The sequence below is a fragment of the Marmota flaviventris genome, chromosome 2, assembly GCF_047511675.1.
Source record: "Marmota flaviventris isolate mMarFla1 chromosome 2, mMarFla1.hap1, whole genome shotgun sequence".
NCBI classification, from domain to species: Eukaryota; Metazoa; Chordata; class Mammalia; order Rodentia; family Sciuridae; genus Marmota; species Marmota flaviventris.
In genome coordinates, this window is record NC_092499.1 from 141,061,945 (window position 1) to 141,082,084 (window position 20,140).

At 37.3% G+C, this 20,140-nt stretch overlaps 1 protein-coding gene across 8 annotated transcripts in view; it reads right to left on the reverse strand.

Annotated features, from left to right (window-relative positions):
- Akap13 (A-kinase anchoring protein 13) overlaps positions 1–20,140 on the reverse strand; it is a 346,713-nt gene that overhangs the window by 92,700 nt on the left and 233,873 nt on the right. For all 8 annotated transcript variants that reach the window (XM_071608649.1, XM_071608648.1, XM_071608646.1 and 5 more), the window contains one exon: positions 693–768. In XM_071608649.1, coding sequence (XP_071464750.1) covers positions 693–768 — 76 coding nt within the window. The remainder of the gene's footprint in view (positions 1–692; positions 769–20,140) is intronic.

A 20,140-nucleotide genomic window follows, 5' to 3' on the forward strand; every position in this document is an offset into this window, starting at 1 on the left:
AGGTCTGAAGTACAGAAGTGTAATTCAGATCTGAAATTCTGTTATGTTAAGGTTTAAAAATAATCACTAAAAAGGCCAAACTGCTTATGCTTGAAGTTAGGATATGGAAAGGGTAAATAACAAATTAAACTCTTGACAATTTTTTCCAAAGTTGCAATAGTTCTCAACCAAGGCTACCCAAGAGGAAATTCAAAGGAGCTTATGATTCTGAGATTCAGGCCATACCCCAGCCTAATTAAATCAGAATCTCAGAGAATAGGACCCAGGTATTTTGAAAGCTTGCTCACCCAGATAAATCCACTGTGTAGCCAAAATTGAGAACCATGGGTTTAGTCCCTAATAATACATATATTTACAATTTTATCAGATTAAAAAACTTATATCACACACAAATTCACAGCACCAGATAATTTCACAAATAAATTAATAAATCATAAAGCTACATGTTAAGTCTGTTGCCTCTAAAATAAAATTAAGAAAACTATCTGTGCTCATCTTCAATGAGATGCCTATGAACCAGATGCTTATGAACATCATACATATCCATTCCTCTGATTCCTGTGGAACATGCTAAGGAAGGGCAGAGCTACGAATCAATGATCTATTATTAGAGTAGAATTATGGCTCCAGAAAAATGAACATTTTGGATGTAGTTTCTCAGACAAACTGGAAAATGGAAAAACTCTGCTTACCTGGGCTCTGCTGGGAAGCCAAAAGAGATGCTGCCCCTGGGCATGGTTCTATTGTACACCAGCTTTCTCGGTTTATCTGGAAAGAAAAACAACTTGTTTCAGACAGCAAAGTAATGTGGAACAATTTTACAGTTGTTAAAGTTTATCTATTATATAAACCCTTCCACCTTTTTCTTTACTACTTTATTGCAAGGTGGGTAAAATTATGTCAAGGAAGAAAAACATACAACAAAAGCTTCAATACAACCAAGGCAATGTACACTCAAAGTTCTGAAGAGACTGTCAATAAAAGAGGCATAAAAAAGCAAGAGGAAAAAATAAACAACAACGACAAAAAAGGACATGGTGCAGGCCAAGGGTGAAATAATAAAGAACTCAACAAGATGAAAGCGACCAAATATTAAAATGCATATTTAATGTCCTAGTATGCAAGTTAAGAAAAGACACAAAAATTTAAAAATACAAAATAATTCCTATTTAGGAATTAATACACGCCAGGTACCATGTTAAGAATTCTACAAGTATTATCTCATCCAATCATCACAATAGCCACCAAAAGTTTGTGTCACCTCTATTCACCCAAAGGAAAAATAGGGTAAGAGGGATTTCCAAGATCACAAATAGCAGGAATGGTTCTGGAATGCAAGTCTTTGCAATTCTAAAAAGCAAATATACTCCCTTCCTCCTAATTTAAATAGCTTTTAAAAATTTAGCTTTTATATCTTGCAACCATCTTAACATTATAACCCTCTATGTTCCGTAACTTTGAAATAAGAAAAACTTTAAGGTTACCATTAAAGATTTTGATACTTCTCTCTCAGTAATTAATAAAATAACTAGACATGAAATTGGCAAAGATATAAAAAAATTCAAAGACATCAACCTTTAATAAATAAAACCTACAAATTCTTAAATTTAAGAGGATTAAAATCTTTAACATATATACTCTAACCACAACAGCATTATATCAGAAACCAAAAACAAAAGATCACTGAAAAACCCAAAATAATATTTAAAAATTTAAAAAAATACTTCTGACGGGGATCCAACATGGCGGCGAGGGGGGAGGCAGCGCTTTCAGTACCTCCTCAACAACGGGGTCAGAGAGACGCATGGATACGCTTAGATTCGACCTGCTGAGAAACTCCTAGCAAAATTCCACTGAAGAGAGACCGGCCGGGAAGTGGAAGGATTTTTGGAGGTGACAGTTTGCCCTAGATGAGTGAATCTCCGCCACGCAGCACAGAGGTCCAGACCCGCCAGCTGCTGCCCGCGCGACTCGGCAACTGTCGGCTGCCTGCACGCGGCCCCCGCGTCAGGGTGGATAGCCTCCGAGGCGCAGCGCAGCAGGAGCGGAGCAGGGACTCTAGGAAGAGGTCTCTCGCCAAGCCTTCATGAAATAGCGAACCGGGAGGTGAAACCAACCAGAGACAGACCAGTCCCACCCCTCCCTTCGGACACTCTGGCAAGGAGCCTGGGGCCCGCCATAGCAGAGAGGTGACATCACCAGAGTTCCGCCGACAGAATTCCTTCCCAGCGGAATCCACGTTAGCAGGTGTGTGACTCCCACCCCCTCCAGATACAAGCAGCCAGGAAACCTCGGGAATCTCTCCGGGGGCGTGTCTGTAGGGAAGCAGAGGGGATTCCAGATCCCCACCCCCCCTTAACACCAGCGGCGACACCCAAGATCTTAGCCGCCAGTTTCTGGGGGCGTGCCCACCAAAGGGGTCCGGAAAAATTAAACTGTTGGTTCCCAGATCACCCCACCACAGCACTGGGGCTTAGATGAATGACAGAGAGGATGTTCATCGTTCGGGACATAGGACACACGGTGGGGCTGCAAGTGTAATCAGATCCTTGGGGAACCGCCTCCGGTGAACAGGACCTGGCTGGCTGGCTGGGAGGAGGAACACGGGGAGGGGCCGGATAAGTGAAAGGGCTTTGGACTAACAGGATTGAGAGACTCCCAGGTGCCACCTTACAGGGATTTCTGTCAGCACATAGAGGGCAGAAGCTCGGCTCGGAGGGCACAGCTCCGCCTATTGGAAGAGAAGAAAATAGGATTAAGCCATAGAACAGGGGATGCCAGCATGGCAGAGATCTGATGTCATCGGAGAGCGGCCGAGGAGAGAACTTCATCGGTGCCAGCAGCGATGGAAACAGTTGGTCTCCTGGTAGGGAGGGTGAGTCACAGATACCCGAGTCTCTCTCGCTTTGTCCTCGAGCCAGAGGGGAGGAGCGGGGCCGCCGCCTGCGCCCGCAAGGTAGGCAGACCTGCGACCAACCTGCAGATCAGGCCCAGCGGTCTGCGGGTGTGGTAGGAGGGGCAGGGCAGAGCCGCCGCCCGCGCCGGCAAGGTAAGCAGACCTGCGACAGACCGGCAGATCAGGCCCAGCGGACTGCCAGCGTGGTACACACTTCACCCCAACTGGAGTAGGGGCAGAGCAGAGCCTTCGCCCGCGCCCAGATCAGGCCCAGCGGCCCACCTGTGTGGTGGTCAAGTGACCCCAATTGGAGTGGGGGCGGAGCGGAACTGCCACCCATGCCCGCAAGGTGGGCAGACCGGTGACCAACCTGCAGATCAGGCCCAGCGGTCCCCGGGCGTGGTAGGAGGGGCAGAGCAGAGCCCTCACCTGCAAGGTAAGCAGACCTGCGACAGAACGGCAGATCAGGCCCAGGGGTCCGTGGGCGTGGTAGACACCTCACACCAATTGGAGGAGGGGCAGAGCAGAGCCCCCGCCCGCACCTGCAAGGGAGACTTTTCAACTATACAAGAGCAATATAAATATATAGGGGGGGAAAAATTTCAAAAACACAACAGTTTCACCAAGAAGAAAGAAACGCAAGCAGTATGGAAAGACAAGGAAAGAAAAGACTACAAGCAATGCAGGTCAACTCAACTTTAGAAGAGGTAACAGCTGCAGCAGATGGAATGTAAGATAAAGAATTCAGGATATATATGCTTCAGATGATCTGGAGTATCAAGGAAGACATTAGACAGCAAAATCAGACAATGAAAGATCACTTGGACAATGAATTACACAAACAAATTCAGGAAGCAAAGGATCAACTATACAGGGAGATAGAGTTTATAAAAAACAAACAAACAGAAATCCTAGAAATGCAGGAAGCAATAAACCAACTTAAAAACTCAATTGAGAATACTACCAGCAGAATAGAACACTTAGAAGATAGAACATCAGACAATGAAGACAAAGTATTTCAACTTGAAAAGAACATAGACAGCTCAGCAAGACTGTTAAGAAACCATGAGCAGAACATCCAAGAAATATGGGATAACATTAAGAGACCAAACTTAAGAGTCATTGGGATACACGAAGGTATAGAACTCCATACCAAAGGAATGAGCAATTTATTCAATGAAATAATAGGAGAAAACTTCCCAGACTTGAAGAATGACACAGAATCCCAAATTCTAGAAGCCTATAGGACGCCGAATGTGCAAAATTATAAGAGATCCACACCTAGACACATTATAATGAAGATGCCCAACATACAGAATAAGGAGAGAATTTTAAAAGCTACAAGAGAAAGGAAGCAGATTATATTTAGGGGTAATCCAATCAGGATAACAGCTGATCTTTCAACACAGACTCTGAAAGCTAGAAGATCCTGGAATAACATATTTCAAACACTGAAAGAAAATGCATTCCAACCAAGAATTGTGTATCCAGCGAAATTAAGCTTCAGGATGGAAGATGAAATTAAAACCTTCCACGACAAACAAAAGTTAAAAGAATATGCAGCTAGAAAACCATCTCTTCAAAACATCCTTGGCAAAACATTACAGGAAGAGGAAATGGAAAATAACAATGAAAACCAACAGTGGGAGGTAGGACAGTAAAGGGGGGGGGGGAATAATCAAAGAGGAAAACAAACCATGTTTAGTAACATAAATAAACAAATATGGCTGGAACAACAACCCATATCTCAATAATAACCCTAAATGTTAATGGCTTAAACTCACCAATTAAGAGACACAGGCTAGTAGAATGGATCACAAAACAAGACCCAACAATATGCTGCCTACAGGAGACGCATTTGATAGGAAAAGACATACATAGGCTGAAGGTGAAAGGTTGGGAAAAATCATATCACTCATATGGACTTCGGAAACAAGGAGGAGTGTCCATACTCATATCAAATAAAATAGATTTCAAGCCAAAGTTAACCAAAAGGGATAAAGAGGGATACTACATACTGCTTAAGGGAACCATACACCAACAAGACATAACAATCATAAATATATATGCCCCAAACAATGGTGCAGCTGTGTTCATCAAACAAACTCTTCTCAAGTTCAAGAGTCTAATAGACCACCATACAATAATCATGGGAGACTTCAACACACCTGTCTCGCCACTGGACAGACCTTCCAAACAAAAGTTGAATAAGGAAACTATAGAACTCAATAACACAATTAATAACCTAGACTTAATTGACATATATAGAATATACCACCCAACATCAAGCAGTTACACTTTTTTCTCAGCAGCACATGGCTCCTTCTCAAAAATAGATTATATTATGTCACAGGGCAACTCTTAGACAATATAAAGGAGTAGAGATAATACCATGCATCTTATCTGATCATAATGGAATGAAACTGAAAATCAACGATAAAAGAAGGAAGGAAAAAGCATACATCACTTGGAGAATGAACAATAGGTTACTGAATGATCAATGGGTTAAAGAAGACATCAAGGAGGAAATTAAAAAATTCTTAGAGATTAATGAAAACACAGACACAACATATCGGAATCTATGGGACACATTGAAAGCAGTTCTAAGAGGAAAATTCATTGCTTGGAGTTCATTCCTTAAAAAAAGAAAAAACCAACAAATAAATGATCTCATACTTCATCTCAAAATCCTAGAAAAAGAAGAGCAAAACAACAGCAAAAGAAGTAGAAGGCAAGAAATAATTAAAATCAGAGCTGAAATTAATGAAATCGAAACAAAAGAAACAATTGAAAAAATTGACAAAACTAAAAGTCGGTTCTTTGAAAAAATAAACAAAATCGACAGACCCTTAGCCATGCTAGCGAAGAGAAGAAGAGAGAGAACTTAAATTACTAGCATACGGGATGAAAAAGGCAATATCACAACAGACACTTCAAAAATACAGAAGATAATCAAAAATTATTTTGAATCCTTATACTCCAATAAATTAGAAGATAGTGAAGGCATAGATAAATTTCTTAAGTCATATGATCTGCCCAGATTGAGTCAGGAGGATATAGACAACCTAAACAGACCAATATCAATCGAGGAAATAGAAGAAACCATCAAAAGACTACCAACTAAGAAAAGCCCAGGACCGGATGGGTATACAGCAGAATTTTACAAAACCTTTAAAGAGGAACTAACACCAATACTTTTCAAGCTACTTCAGGAAATAGAAAAAGAGGGAGAACTTCCAAATTCATTCTACGAGGCCAACATCACCCTGATACCTAAACCAGACAAAGACACTTCAAAGAAAGAAAACTTCAGACCAATATCTCTAATGAACCTAGATGCAAAAATCCTCAATAAAATTCTGGCGAATCGGATACAAAAACATATCAAAAAAATTGTGCACCATGATCAAGTAGGATTCATCCCTGGGATGCAAGGCTGGTTCAATATACAGAAATCAATAAATGTTATTCACCACATCAATAGACTTAAAAATAAGAACCATATGATCATCTCGATAGATGCGGAAAAAGCATTCGACAAAGTACAGCATCCCTTTATGTTCAAAACTCTAGAAAAACTAGGGATAACAGGAACATACCTCAATATTGTAAAAGCAATCTATGCTAAGCCTCAGGCTAGCATCATTCTGAATGGAGAAAAATTGAAGGCATTCCCTCTAAAATCTGGAACAAGACAGGGATGCCCTCTTTCACCACTTCTGTTCAACATAGTTCTCGAAACGCTGGCCAGAGCAATTAGACAGACGAAAGAAATTAAAGGCATAAAAATAGGAAAAGAAGAACTTAAATTATCACTATTTGCAGATGATATGATTCTATACCTAGCAGACCCAAAAGGCTCTACAAAGAAACTATTAGAGCTAATAAATGAATTCAGCAAAGTGGCAGGATACAAAATCAACACGCATAAATCAAAGGCATTCCTGTATATCAGCGACAAATCCTCTGAAATGGAAATGAGGACAACCACTCCATTCACAATATCTTAAAAAAAAATAAAATACTTTGGAATCAACCTAACAAAAGAGGTGAAAGACTTATACAATGAAAACTACAGAACCCTAAAGAGAGAAATATAAAAAGATCTTAGAAGATGGAAAAATATACCCTGTTCATGGATAGGCAGAACTAACATCATCAAAATGGCGATATTACCAAAAGTTCTCTATAGGTTTAATGCAATGCCAATCAAAATCCCAACGGCATTTCTTGTAGAAATGGAGAAAGCAATCATGAAATTCATATGGAAAAATAAAAGACCCAGAATAGCAAAAACAATGCTAAGCAGGAAGTGTGAATCAGGCGGTATAGCGATACCAGACTTCAAACTATACTACAAAGCAATAGTAACAAAAACAGCATGGTACTGGTACCAAAACAGGCGGGTGGACCAATGGTACAGAATAGAGGACACAGAAACCAATCCACAAAACTACAACTATCTTATATTTGATAAAGGGTCTAAAAGCATGCAATGGAGGAAGGATAGCATCTTCAACAAATGGTGCTGGGAAAACTGGAAATCCATATGCAACAAAATGAAACTGAATCCCTTTCTCTTGCCATGCACAAAAGTTAATTCAAAATGGATCAAGGAGCTTGATATCAAATCAGAGACACGCCGTCTGATAGAAGAAAAAGGTGGCTACGATCTACAGTCGGTGGGGTCGGGCTCCAAATTCCTCAATAGGACACCCATAGCACAAAAGTTAATAACTAGAATCAACAAATGGGACTTACTCAAACTAAAAAGTTTTTCCTCAGCTAAAGAAACAATAAGAGAGGTAAATAGAGAGCCTACATCCTGGGAACAAATCTTTACTCCTCACACTTCAGATAGAGCCCTAATATCCAGAGTATACAAAGAACTCCAAAAATTAAGACAATAAGATAACAAATAACCCAATCAACAAATGGGCCAAGGACCTGAACAGACACTTCTCAGAGGAGGACATACAATCAATCAACAAGTACATGAAAAAATGCTCACCATCTCTAGCAGTCAGAGAAATGCAAATCAAAACCACCCTAAGATACCATCTCACTCCAGTAAGATTGGCAGCCATTATGAAGTCAAACAACAACAAGTGCTGGCGAGGATGTGGGGAAAAGGGTACACTTGTACATTGCTGGTGGGACTGCAAATTGGTGCGGCCAATTTGGAAAGCAGTATGGAGATTTCTTGGAAAGCTGGGAATGGAGCCACCATTTGACCCAGCTATTCCCCTTCTTGGTCTATTCCCTAAAGACCTAAAAAGAGCATGCTACAGGGACACTGCTACATCGATGTTCATAGCAGCTCAATTCACAATAGCAAGACTGTGGAACCAACCCAGATGCCCTTCAATAGACGAATGGATTAAAAAAATGTGGCATTTATACACAATGGAGTATTACTCTGCATTAAAAAATGACAAAATCATAGAATTTGCAGGGAAATGGATGGCATTAGAGCAGATTATGCTAAGTGAAGATAGCCAATCCCTAAAAAACAAATGCCAAATGTCTTCTTTGATATAAGGAGAGTAACTAAGAACAGAGTAGGGACGAAGAGCATGAGAAGAAGATTAACATTTAACAGAGATGAGAGGTGGGAGGGAAAGGGAGAGAAAAGGGAAATTGCATGGGAATGGAAGGAGACCCTCAGGGTTACACAAAAGAACATACAAGAGGAAATGAGGGGAAAGGGAAAAATAATACAAGGGGGAGAAAGGAAGTTCAGTAGAGCGGGTAGAGAGAGAAGAGGGGAGGGGAGGAGAGGGGGGATAGTAGAGGATAGGAAAGGTAGCAGAACACGACAGTCACTAGTATGGCAATATGTAAATCAATGGATGTGTAATTGATGTGATTCTGCAATCTGTATATGGGCTAAAAATGGGAGTTCATAACCCACTTGAAGCAAAGTGTGAAAGATGATATATCAAGAACTATGTAATGTTTTGAACAACCAACAATAAAAAAAAACTATATTCACAAAAAATCAAGTTGGAATAAAACAAGAACAACAAATGCTCTTAAGCCCTTGCTCCAAAGTATATTATGCAAAAATGAATTTATAAAATGTAGTCAAAAGCCATAATCAAATTATTCATTTTAGATTCCATGAAGTTTCTAATGACAAAGATGATCCAATTACAAGTAGCTATACATTTAAAGACCTGGAATCAGCCAAGTTAATTTTGATTAAAAATACAAAACATGACATAAATTGGATAGAACTTTGAAAGCCATTTTCTTGGGTAATTGTTGTCCCATAATTTGAGAGTAACAAATTTTGTCAAGATATCCAAAATACCTCAATAAACAGCTCCTGACAGCTAACAGTTTAACTGGGAGAATCCAAATAGTTCTCATCTACATTCAGTGAACCTGATTCTCAAACAGAAATTGCTCATTTATCTAGCAATCAGCCAAGATATTTTTTACTTCAATCTCTAAAAGAAATAAAAGAGAAAATGAAAGGTTTGTTTGATGGTATAGGCAATAAAGTAAAAGCGTTAGAGAAAAAAAATAAATAAATACTTCTAAGTAACCAACGAATCAAATAGGAAATATCAAGGAAAACAATATTTTAAACTGAATAAAAATTAAAATACCACATATAAAAGTTTGTTGGTACAAAGCAATACTGAGAACAAAGCAACAGTAAGTTTGTAACATTTGAAAACAAGGAAGTTCTCAATTCAGTAATGTAAGCTTCCACCTTAAGAAACTTGAAAAAGAACAAAAAACTAATCCAAAGTAAGCAATACAGAAAATAGTGGACAGAAATGAATAAGAATATAAAAAAAATAAAATCCATAATACAGAAAGCTGACTCCCTAAAAGGATCAAAACTATCAATAAAATGCTAGCTGGACTGAAGAAAAGAAAATTTACAAATCACCAATACTGTCGATCCCAGAGGGAAATGATTATAGATAGATTCTATAGACACTGAAAGATTAATGGAATATTATGAACAACTTTACTATAAAAAATTCATGAAACTACACAAACTACTGAAGTTTACTCAAGACATAAACAACTTTAATAGCCTTCTTAAATACTTTAATTCATAGTTTAAAACTTTCTTACAAGGAGTACTCCAGGCCCAGATGGCTTTAGTAGTGAATTCCACCAAACTACCAAACATTTAAGAAAGAAATAATACAAATTCTATACAAAATAGAAAATAAATAGAAAAAAATATTTTCTATAGAAAATAGAAGAAAAGGTACATATCTTGTTTTATAAGCCCAGTACCACCCTCTGGAATAGTATTACTCAAGGACATCAATATAAAAATTCTGAACAAAATGTTAGATACATTCTATCAAGCAATATATGTAATAGATCAAGATACTGTGACCAAATGAGTTAATCCCAAGAATAAAAGGTTTAGCATTTAAAAAAAAATTAATTTACATCCCAAACTCACAAACTAATGATTTAATGATTTTCAATAGATGAAAAAACCTGGAAAAATTCAACATCTATTCATGATTAAAAATGCTAAGAATATTAGGAACAGAAAGAAAATTTCTCAGTCAGATAAGGGGAATCTATATAAAAGCCCTATAGTTAGCATCATATTTCATGGTGAAAAGACTAAATGCTTTCATCTGCGATAGGAAAATAAGTCAAAGATGCACACTTTAATCACTTCTATTTAACATCATTCTGGAAGTTCTAGTCATTGCATGAAATCAGAAAAAGAAATAAAATAAAAACATAACTTTCTTTATTCACAAATGGCACAACTCTATGTAGAAAAATCCTAAGTAATTTACAAAAGTGATATGAGAATAAATGATTTGGAAGAGTGCCAGATACATAGTCCTTAACCCCACCCCAAAATTGATACTACTTCTACAAACTAGCACTATATACTAGGAACAAATAATTATAAATTCAAAATGAAAGTAAAAGTAATACTGTTTACAAAAGTATCAAAGAGTAATGAGGGCAATTTTAAGAAAACACAAGTACTTGTACTTTGAAAACTCTGAGATACTGGATGAGAGAAATTAAAGCAGGCTCAAATTAATATGAAGAGATACCATCTGTACAGATCACAAAACTTCAACAGTTGTTAGTTCTCTCCCAAATCACTACATGATCTCAAAACTTTCTATAGAAGTCACACCAATCAAACCTGTGTGGTACTGGTGTACAGACAAGACACACAGGTCAATGGAAGAAAACACAAAATTTACAAATAGACTCTCATAGAGATAGCTCAATGATTTTGACAAAGATGTCAACGTATTTCAATGGGGGAAAATAGTTATATGAACAAATAATACTTCAACAATACATATGCTGTATCATCCCTAATAGAAAGGGGGATAGTAAAACACCCTATCCCTAAATGCTTCCTTTCTGATCCCAAAGACCCAGCCCAGTTAATGGAACAATGAGAGCAATCTTGGGCCAGAAAGTCCAGATACATAATATTTTGAAGGACTTGGCTCTCTCTTATGCACATAGGAAATGAAGGTTAACTTAGTGTTAGCTGTAGAAAGCTACATTTTTTGCAATGTATACTGGGACAGTAGCTCCTTGCGATGCTGATCAAACAAACAAACAAGCTAATGCTGATGATGTCACTGCTTCTGCATCCTATCATAAAGCAGAACTGAGCACACTGAACTGAGGGATACATGTCACTTGTCCAGACAGCGACCACTGGACAAGCTCCATGAGGGAAAGGAGGCACTGCCTGGCAAAACATGATAAGGGACAGAGGTACTATCTGTCATCCGGTTGACAGTGATCTCTTCTCGATGTAGTCCCTGATCTCTTGTAAGTTTCCCCAATAAATCATGTCTTCCCTGACATGTGGGCACTTACTTTGACTGTCTTGCAACTTACCCCACTGCATAACTGGACTGTGGAAAAGACATACACAAACACACAAATAAATAACTCTCCAAAAATCTCAAACTTTATACCATTCATAAAAAATGAACTCAAGGCTGGGGATGTGGCTCAAGCGGTGGCGCGCTCGCCTGGCATGTGCGGGACGCTGGGTTGGATCCTCAGAACCACATAAAAATAAAATAAAGATGTTGTGTCCGCCGAGAACTAAAAAAAAAAAAAAAAAAAAAAAAAAAAAAAAAAAAAATGAAAAATTCTCTCTCTCTCTCTCAAAAAAAAAAAATGAACTCAAATTTTATAACATATGAAAATATCAAAGCCAACACTTTAAAACTTGTAGAAAAAACAGGAATATTTTCTTGTGATATTGGGTTAGGCAAAAATTTATTAAAGTTACACACAAAACAGAATAAAAAACTGATAAATTCATCTGTATCTACATTAAAACTTGCTCCTCAAAAACCAAGTTAGTTAAATGAAAGGGCAAATTACAGGCAGGGAGAAAATATATACAGAACACCTGCTAAAGGACTCTTACCAAGAACATTTAAAAACAAACAAAAAGACTATTAGATTGCTATGACAACACTTTTCAAATAGGTAAAGAACTTGAACATTTCATCAAAAAACAAAAGATATATGAATGACAAATAAGCATGGGAAAAGATCTAGAAAATCATTGCTTAACAGGAAAATGCAAGTCAAAGTCACTATACAAGTACACGTCCACTAGGTTGTCTAAAATCAAAGACTGATAAAATAAGTGTTGACAAAGATATAGAGCAACTGAAACATGGTGTATGAATGAAAAACAGTATAGCCACTTTAAAAATGATCTAGTAATTCCTTATAATGTCAAACATACACTTACATATAATATGGCATCCCTCTCATGGGTATTTTAATCCAAGAAAAATCAAAACCTATTTTCACATAAGGATGTATACTGGCATATTCATAGCAGATTAATTCATAATAGACACAAACTAGAAACAGTTTAAATACCCAAACTATAGTATGCGATGCAGTAGACTCACAATAAGAAGGACTGAACTCATGATTTCACAACATAGATCAATCTCAAGAGAATGACGCTAAAAAGTGGGGGGGGGGGCAGAAAAAAGATGATCTACTGTATTAGTTCTATATACATGATATTTTAGGGAAGGCAAACTGTAATGTCAGAAAGCATATTAGTGATTAACAAGGACTGGACAGGTAGACTGACTATAAAGGGACAGAAAGGATCTTTTGAACTGACAGATTCCTATACAATAGTGTACTGATTACAGAATTTAAAATTTGCTTAAACACAAGCAAATCTAAACTGATAAAAAAAAAATTATTCCTGTGCTGGGGATTGAACCCATGGCCTTATCCATGTTTAACCAAGGGCTCTACCACTAAGCTACCTCCCCAGCCCTAAATAGGTGAATTTTATTACAGGCAAATTATATATATATATATATATATATATATATATATTTATTTATTTATTTTAAAGTGAAACATAATATAAATTTTAGTCTTCACAACTTCTAAACACCTTAATATCACAACTCCCAAACTCATTAAAAATGAAACACTCAACTGTAATTTTAAATAATATAAATAGGATTATCTAAACAACTTATCATGTAATTGAATGTCTGTAGTGCCAAAACACAGAAGCTATGATTTTATTTTAATGACCTCTATGAACTCCCTAATTTTCTGATCACTTCAGTGAGAAGATATTAAACTACTCTGTTGATAAAGATCAACAGTTTTACTAAATATACTGAGTGGGATGAGGCAGAAAGTTACAGAACATTTTCTAGAATTATAAATAATTGACAACAAGAGAAAAGAATTAAATTACTTACAAGTAACCAAAATGCAAACTTAGAACCATGTGAAACAAAACATTTGCTCATTTCAGCTATTTTACCACTACAGAGAAAAAGGCAGCAGGAGCCAGAGGCCATAACTGTTTCATTTCCTAATGTGTTATAAAATGATGCCAAATATTTGAAAATGATTTTAAATGAAAAAAAATGTTTAGCAAGAACCCTGGTATTATACAAAAAATCCTCTCAAAAATTTAAACTAGTTGTGCACAATAAAGTAGTAACCATATACTCATTAACTTCACCAAACCCTACTCACATCTGTCAAAGAAGTGATGCAACAAATTTTCTTTTTTTTTTTTAAATTTTTATTGTTGGTTGTTCAAAACATTACACAGTTCTTGATATATCATATTTCACACTTTGATTCAAGTGGGTTATGAACTCCCATTTTTACCCAATATACAGATTGCAGAATCACATCAGTTACACATCCATTGATTTACATATTGCCATACTAGTGTCTGTTGTATTCTGCTGCCTTTCCTATCCTCTACTATCCCCCCTTCCCTCCCCTCCCCTCTTCTCTCTCTACCCCCTCTACTGTCATTCATTTCTCCCCCTTGTATTATTTTTCCCTTTCCCCTCACTTCCTCTTGTATGTAATTTTGTATAACCCTGAGGGTCTCCTTCCATTTCCATGCAATTTCCCTTTTCTCTCCCTTTCCCTCCCACCTCTCATCTCTGTTAAATGTTAATCTTCTTCTCATGCTCTTCGTCCCTACTCTGTTCTTAGTTACTCTCCTTATATCAAAGAAGACATTTGGCATTTGTTTTTTTAGGGATTGGCTATCTTCACTTAGCATAATCTGCTCTAATGCCATCCATTTCCCTGCAAATTCTATGATTTTGTCATTTTTTAATGCAGAGTAATACTCCATTGTGTATAAATGCCACATTTTTTTAATCCATTCGTCTATTGAAGGGCATCTGGGTTGGTTCCACAGTCTTGCTATTGTGAATTGAGCTGCTATGAACATCGATGTAGCAGTGTCCCTGTAGCATGCTCTTTTTAGGTCTTTAGGGAATAGACCGAGAAGGGGAATAGCTGGGTCAAATGGTGGTTCCATTCCCAGCTTTCCAAGAAATCTCCATACTGCTTTCCAAATTGGCCGCACCAATTTGCAGTCCCACCAGCAATGTACAAGTGTACCCTTTTCCCCACATCCTCGCCAGCACTTGTTGTTGTTTGACTTCATAATGGCTGCCAATCTTACTGGAGTGAGATGGTATCTTAGGGTGGTTTTGATTTGCATTTCTCTGACTGCTAGAGATGGTGAGCATTTTTTCATGTACTTGTTGATTGATTGTATGTCCTCCTCTGAGAAGTGTCTGTTCAGGTCCTTGGCCCATTTGTTGATTGGGTTATTTGTTATCTTATTGTCTAATTTTTGGAGTTCTTTGTATACTCTGGATATTAGGGCTCTATCTGAAGTGTGAGGAGTAAAGATTTGTTCCCAGGGTGTAGGCTCCCTATTTACCTCTCTTATTGTTTCTTTTGCTGAGAAAAAACTTCTTAGTTTGAGTAAGTCCCATTTGTTGATTCTAGTTATTAACTCTTGTGCTATGGGTGTCCTATTGAGGAATTTGGAGCCCGACTCCACCGTATGTAGATCGTAGCCAACTTTTTCTTCTATCAGACGCCCTGTCTCTGATTTGATATCAAGCTCCTTGATCCATTTTGAATTAACTTTTGTGCATGGCGAGAGAAAGGGATTCAGTTTCATTTTGTTGCATATGGATTTCCAGTTTTTCCAGCACCATTTGTTGAAGATGCTATCATTTTATATCCTGCCACTTTGCTGAATTCATTTATCAGCTCTAGTAGTTTCTTTGTAGACCCTTTTGTGTCTTCTAGGTATAGGATCATATCATCCGCAAATAGTGATAATTTAAGTTCTTCTTTTCCTATCTTAATGCCTTTAATTCCCTTTGTCTGTCTAATTGCTCTGGCCAGTATTTCGAGAACTATATTGAATAGAAGTGGTGAGAGAGGGCATCCCTGTCTTGTTCCAGATTTTAGAGGGAATGCCTTCAGTTTTTCTCCATTTAGAAGAAAAAGTTGGCTCCAATCTACATATTGTGGGGTCGGGCTCCAAATTCCTTAATAGGACACCCATAGCACAAGAGTTAATAACAAGAATCAACAAATAGGACTTACTTAAACTAAAAAGTTTTTTCTCAGCAAGAGAAACAATAAGAGAGGTAAATAGGGAGCCTACATCATGGGAACAAATTTTTACTCCTCACACTTCAGATAGAGCCCTAATATCCAGAGTATACAAAGAACTCAAAAAATTAGACAATAGCATAACAAATAACCCAATCAACAAATGGGCCAAGGACCTGAACAGACACTTCTCAGAGGACATACAATCAATCAACAAGTACATGAAAAAATGCTCACCATCTCTAGCAGTCAGAGAAATGCAAATCAAAACCACCCTAAGATACCATCTCACTCCAGTAAGATTGGCAGCCATTATGAAGTCAAACAACAACAAGTGCTGGCGAGGATGTGGGGAAAAGGGTACACTTGTACATTGCTGGTGGGACTGCAAATTGGTGCGGCCAATTTGGAAAGCAGTATGGAGATTTCTTGGAAAGCTGGGAATGGAACCACCATTTGACCCAGCTATTGCCCTTCTCGGACTATTTCCTTAAGACCTTAAAAGAGCGTACTATAGGGATACTGCTACATCGATGTTCATAGCAGCACAATTCACAATAGCTAGACTGTGGAACCAACCTAGATGCCCTTCAATAGACGAATGGATTAAAAAAATGTGGCATTTATACACAATGGAGTATTACTCAGCACTAAAAAATGACAAAATCATGGCATTTGCAGAGAAATGGATGGCACTAGAGCAGATTATGCTAAGTGAAGGTAGCCAATCCCTAAAAAACAAATGCCAAATGTCTTCTTTGATATAAGGAGAGCAACTAAAAACAGAGCAGGGAGGAAGAGCATGAGAAAAAGATTAACATTAAACAGGGATGAGAGGTGGGAGGGAAAGGGAGAGAGAAGGGAAATTGCATGGAAATGGAAGGAGACCCTCACTGTTATACAAAATTACATATAAGAGGAAGTGAGGGGAAAGGGGAAAAAAAAAACAAGGGAGAGAAATGAATGACAGTAGAGGGGGTAGAGAGAGAAATGGGAGGGGAGGGGAGGGGGGATAGTAGAGGATAGGAAAGATAGCAGAATACAACAGTATGGCAATATGTAAAAACATGGATGTGTAACTGATGTGATTCTGCAATCTGTATACGGGGTAAAAATGGGAGTTCATAACCCACTTAAATCAAATGTATGAAATATGATATGTCAAGAGCTTTGTAATGTTTTGAACAACCAATAAAATAAATAAATAAATTTAAAAAGGAACTGGGGATGTGTCTTAGTGGTTACACATCTCTGGGTTGAATGCCTGGTACCAATCAATCAATTAATAAATACAAATAAAACTTAACTAAAATGCAACTGTGTATATCAATGTTTCAAACATCAAAACAATTTATTTGTTTTGGGATTGTCTATTACTAGTAGCTATGTTTTTAATCACCAAAAGTTGATTATTAGTAATGTGTTGAGGAGGGTTTTTTTGTCTCTAATTAGATGTCATCTAAAAATATCAGATGATGCACGTTTTCAGTCATTTCCTTTTCTGTTTGAAGGTTTAATTTATAAACTTTTAAAAGTAAAATCTATACTAAGAAATAGTAGAATTTCAGGTAATTCAGTACTTGTGTACCAGAAAAAGACCAGGAAATCTAGCACAAGATGGCCTCTTTCAGAATGAAACTATAATCTTATCTCTCACCCTGCACAAAAATCAACTCAAAATGGAGTAAAGACCCAGGAATTAGACCAGAAACTATGCAACTCCTAGAAGAAAATGTAGAGTCAACACTCCAATTTTCAGTTACAGCTAATGACTTTCTCAATAGGACTTCTAAAGTTCAAAAAATAATGTCCAGAGTTAATAAATGGAATAGCATCAAATTAGAAAACTTCTGGACATTAAGGAAACAATTAGGAAGGCGAAGAAAGAAAGAATCTACAGAATGGGAGAAATCTTCGCTAACTATTCTTCTGACAGAGGATTACTATTTAGAATATATAAAGAACTCAAACTTTACATAATCAAATAACCCAATTAATACACAATTAATTAAACAGACAATTCTCAAAAGAAGAAATACAAATGGACAACAAATATATGAAAAAATGTTTAATATCACTAGCAATTAGAAAGGTGCAAATCACAAATACTCTAAGATTTCATGTCACACTAGTCAGAAAGGCAGTCAACAAGAATACAAGTAATATTAAATGCTGGAGAGGATATGGAGAAAAAGGAATACTTTTTACACTGTTGGTGAGATTATAAATTAGTACAACTATAGAAATCAGTATAGAGGTTCCTTAAAAGATTAGGCAAGGAACCATCATATGACCCAGCTACACCACTCCTTGGTATTTATCATGAAGAATTAAAGTCATCATACTACAGTGATACATGCATACTCACATTTATAGCAACACAATTCACAACAGCCAAACTATGAAACCAGCCTAAGTGTCCATCAATGGATGTATGAATAAAGACAACATGATATATACACAGAATGGAGTTTTATTTGGCCATAAAGTAAAATGAAATTATGGCATTTGAAGGAAAATGATGGAACATGAAACCATTATGTTAAGTATAATAAGTCAAACTCAGAAGGTTAGGGTCATGTGTTTTCTCTCATATGCCGAAGAGAAGAAAGAGGAAAAGAAAGATGAGGCAGATCTCATGAAAATCAAAGGGAGATCAAAGGGACCAAGGGGTGGGGGATTAGGAGGGAGGGGGGAAGTGCTGGGGAGTGGTATTGGCTAAATTATATTGTACTGTGTATTGAATGCATATACAAATATGTAACAACAAATCACATCAGTATGTACAACTCTAATATGCCAATTAAAAATGTGAGAGAAATAATAAATAAATTAATACACCTATAGAAATCAGTATAGAGGTTACTTAAAACATTAGGCAAGGAACCACCACATGACCCAATTTTTTAGATGCTGACGGAACTTTATTTTAGTCATTTATTTTTATGTGGTGCTGAGAATCAAACCCAGTGTCTCACACATGCTAGGCATGCGCTCTACACTGAGCCACAACCACAGGCTGCTCCCCGTTTAAATCGTAGGTGGACATAATACCTTTATTTTATTTATTTATATATGGTGCTGAGGCTTAAACCCAAGGCCTCACATGTACTAGGCAAGTACTCTGCTGCTGAGCTACAACCCCAGCGCCAAAAATGCATTCTTCTAAAAAAAAGGTGGCTTCTTTCTTAAAGTTATCAGCTACAAATTAGTACATCCACAGAGCTAGCTAGCCAGCTAGCATTCTTGGAAAACCCATTTAGGTAAGAAACTGTGTATTGTGATGATGTGAGAAGTATGGCAATAGGTAAGATGAATAAATATGATTTTCATTACAATTTGCACAAAGGTTCCAGGGTTTAGAAGTCTGGAGAGCCTTTCTTCTTCTTCTTCATCTTTTTTTTTTTTTTTTTGCAGGAGGTTGGGTGGGGGGCGGTTACCGGGGATTGAACTCAGGGGCACCTAAACACTGAGCCACATTCCTAGCTTTTTAAAAATGTTTACTTTTATTTTGGTCTAAGTTGCTTAGAGCTTCACTAAGCTGCTGAGGCTCACTTTGAACCTGTGATCCTTTTGCCTCAGCCTGCCAAGTGAATGGGATTACAGGCATGTGCCACTGTGCCCTGCTCTGAAGAACCCTTTTTAATGTAAAATGTTATATTGCCTCCAAAACCCAGGATAACAGATGTATGTATATATAAACATATAAGTCTATGAATTATCAGGCTCAGTGAGATACCTTTACTAACCATAGCCTGTAGCTTGGTAGATACTGTTTAGAGTGTGAAAGACAACAGATACAGAAATAACTGAGATCTAAAGAGGTAAGTAAACTCCTAGCATAAAAACAATTTCAGGGATTTGAGAAAAGCTCAACAAAAGTAGAAGCATAAAAAAGCAGGCCTTAAAAGTAGGCAGTGTGATTGAGAAAGAGAAAGATGACAATGCAGGAAATTCCAGCCATGTGAACAAAAGTATGAGCAAAACAGTTAAGACATTCTAGGGCTGGACTTCACAGTTTTTTATATCATGGATTCATTCCATCAAGAATCTAAGGAAAGCCATGGAACCCTTATAAAAGAACATGCATTTGTCACAATCAGGGATTCTGGTGCCCATGATTATAATCTAGATTAAGGACCTTTGCTTAAATGTCTTTCAGGAGCACAAAAATCCCAATAGTGTCCAAAAGTCTAAACTAAGGAAAGAATAGGAGATATGGCTACAATAAAGTTAGGTTTTATTCCCTACCAAAGATATTGGTACCCAATAATCATATAAGGAAGAGAGTGAAAGGATCAG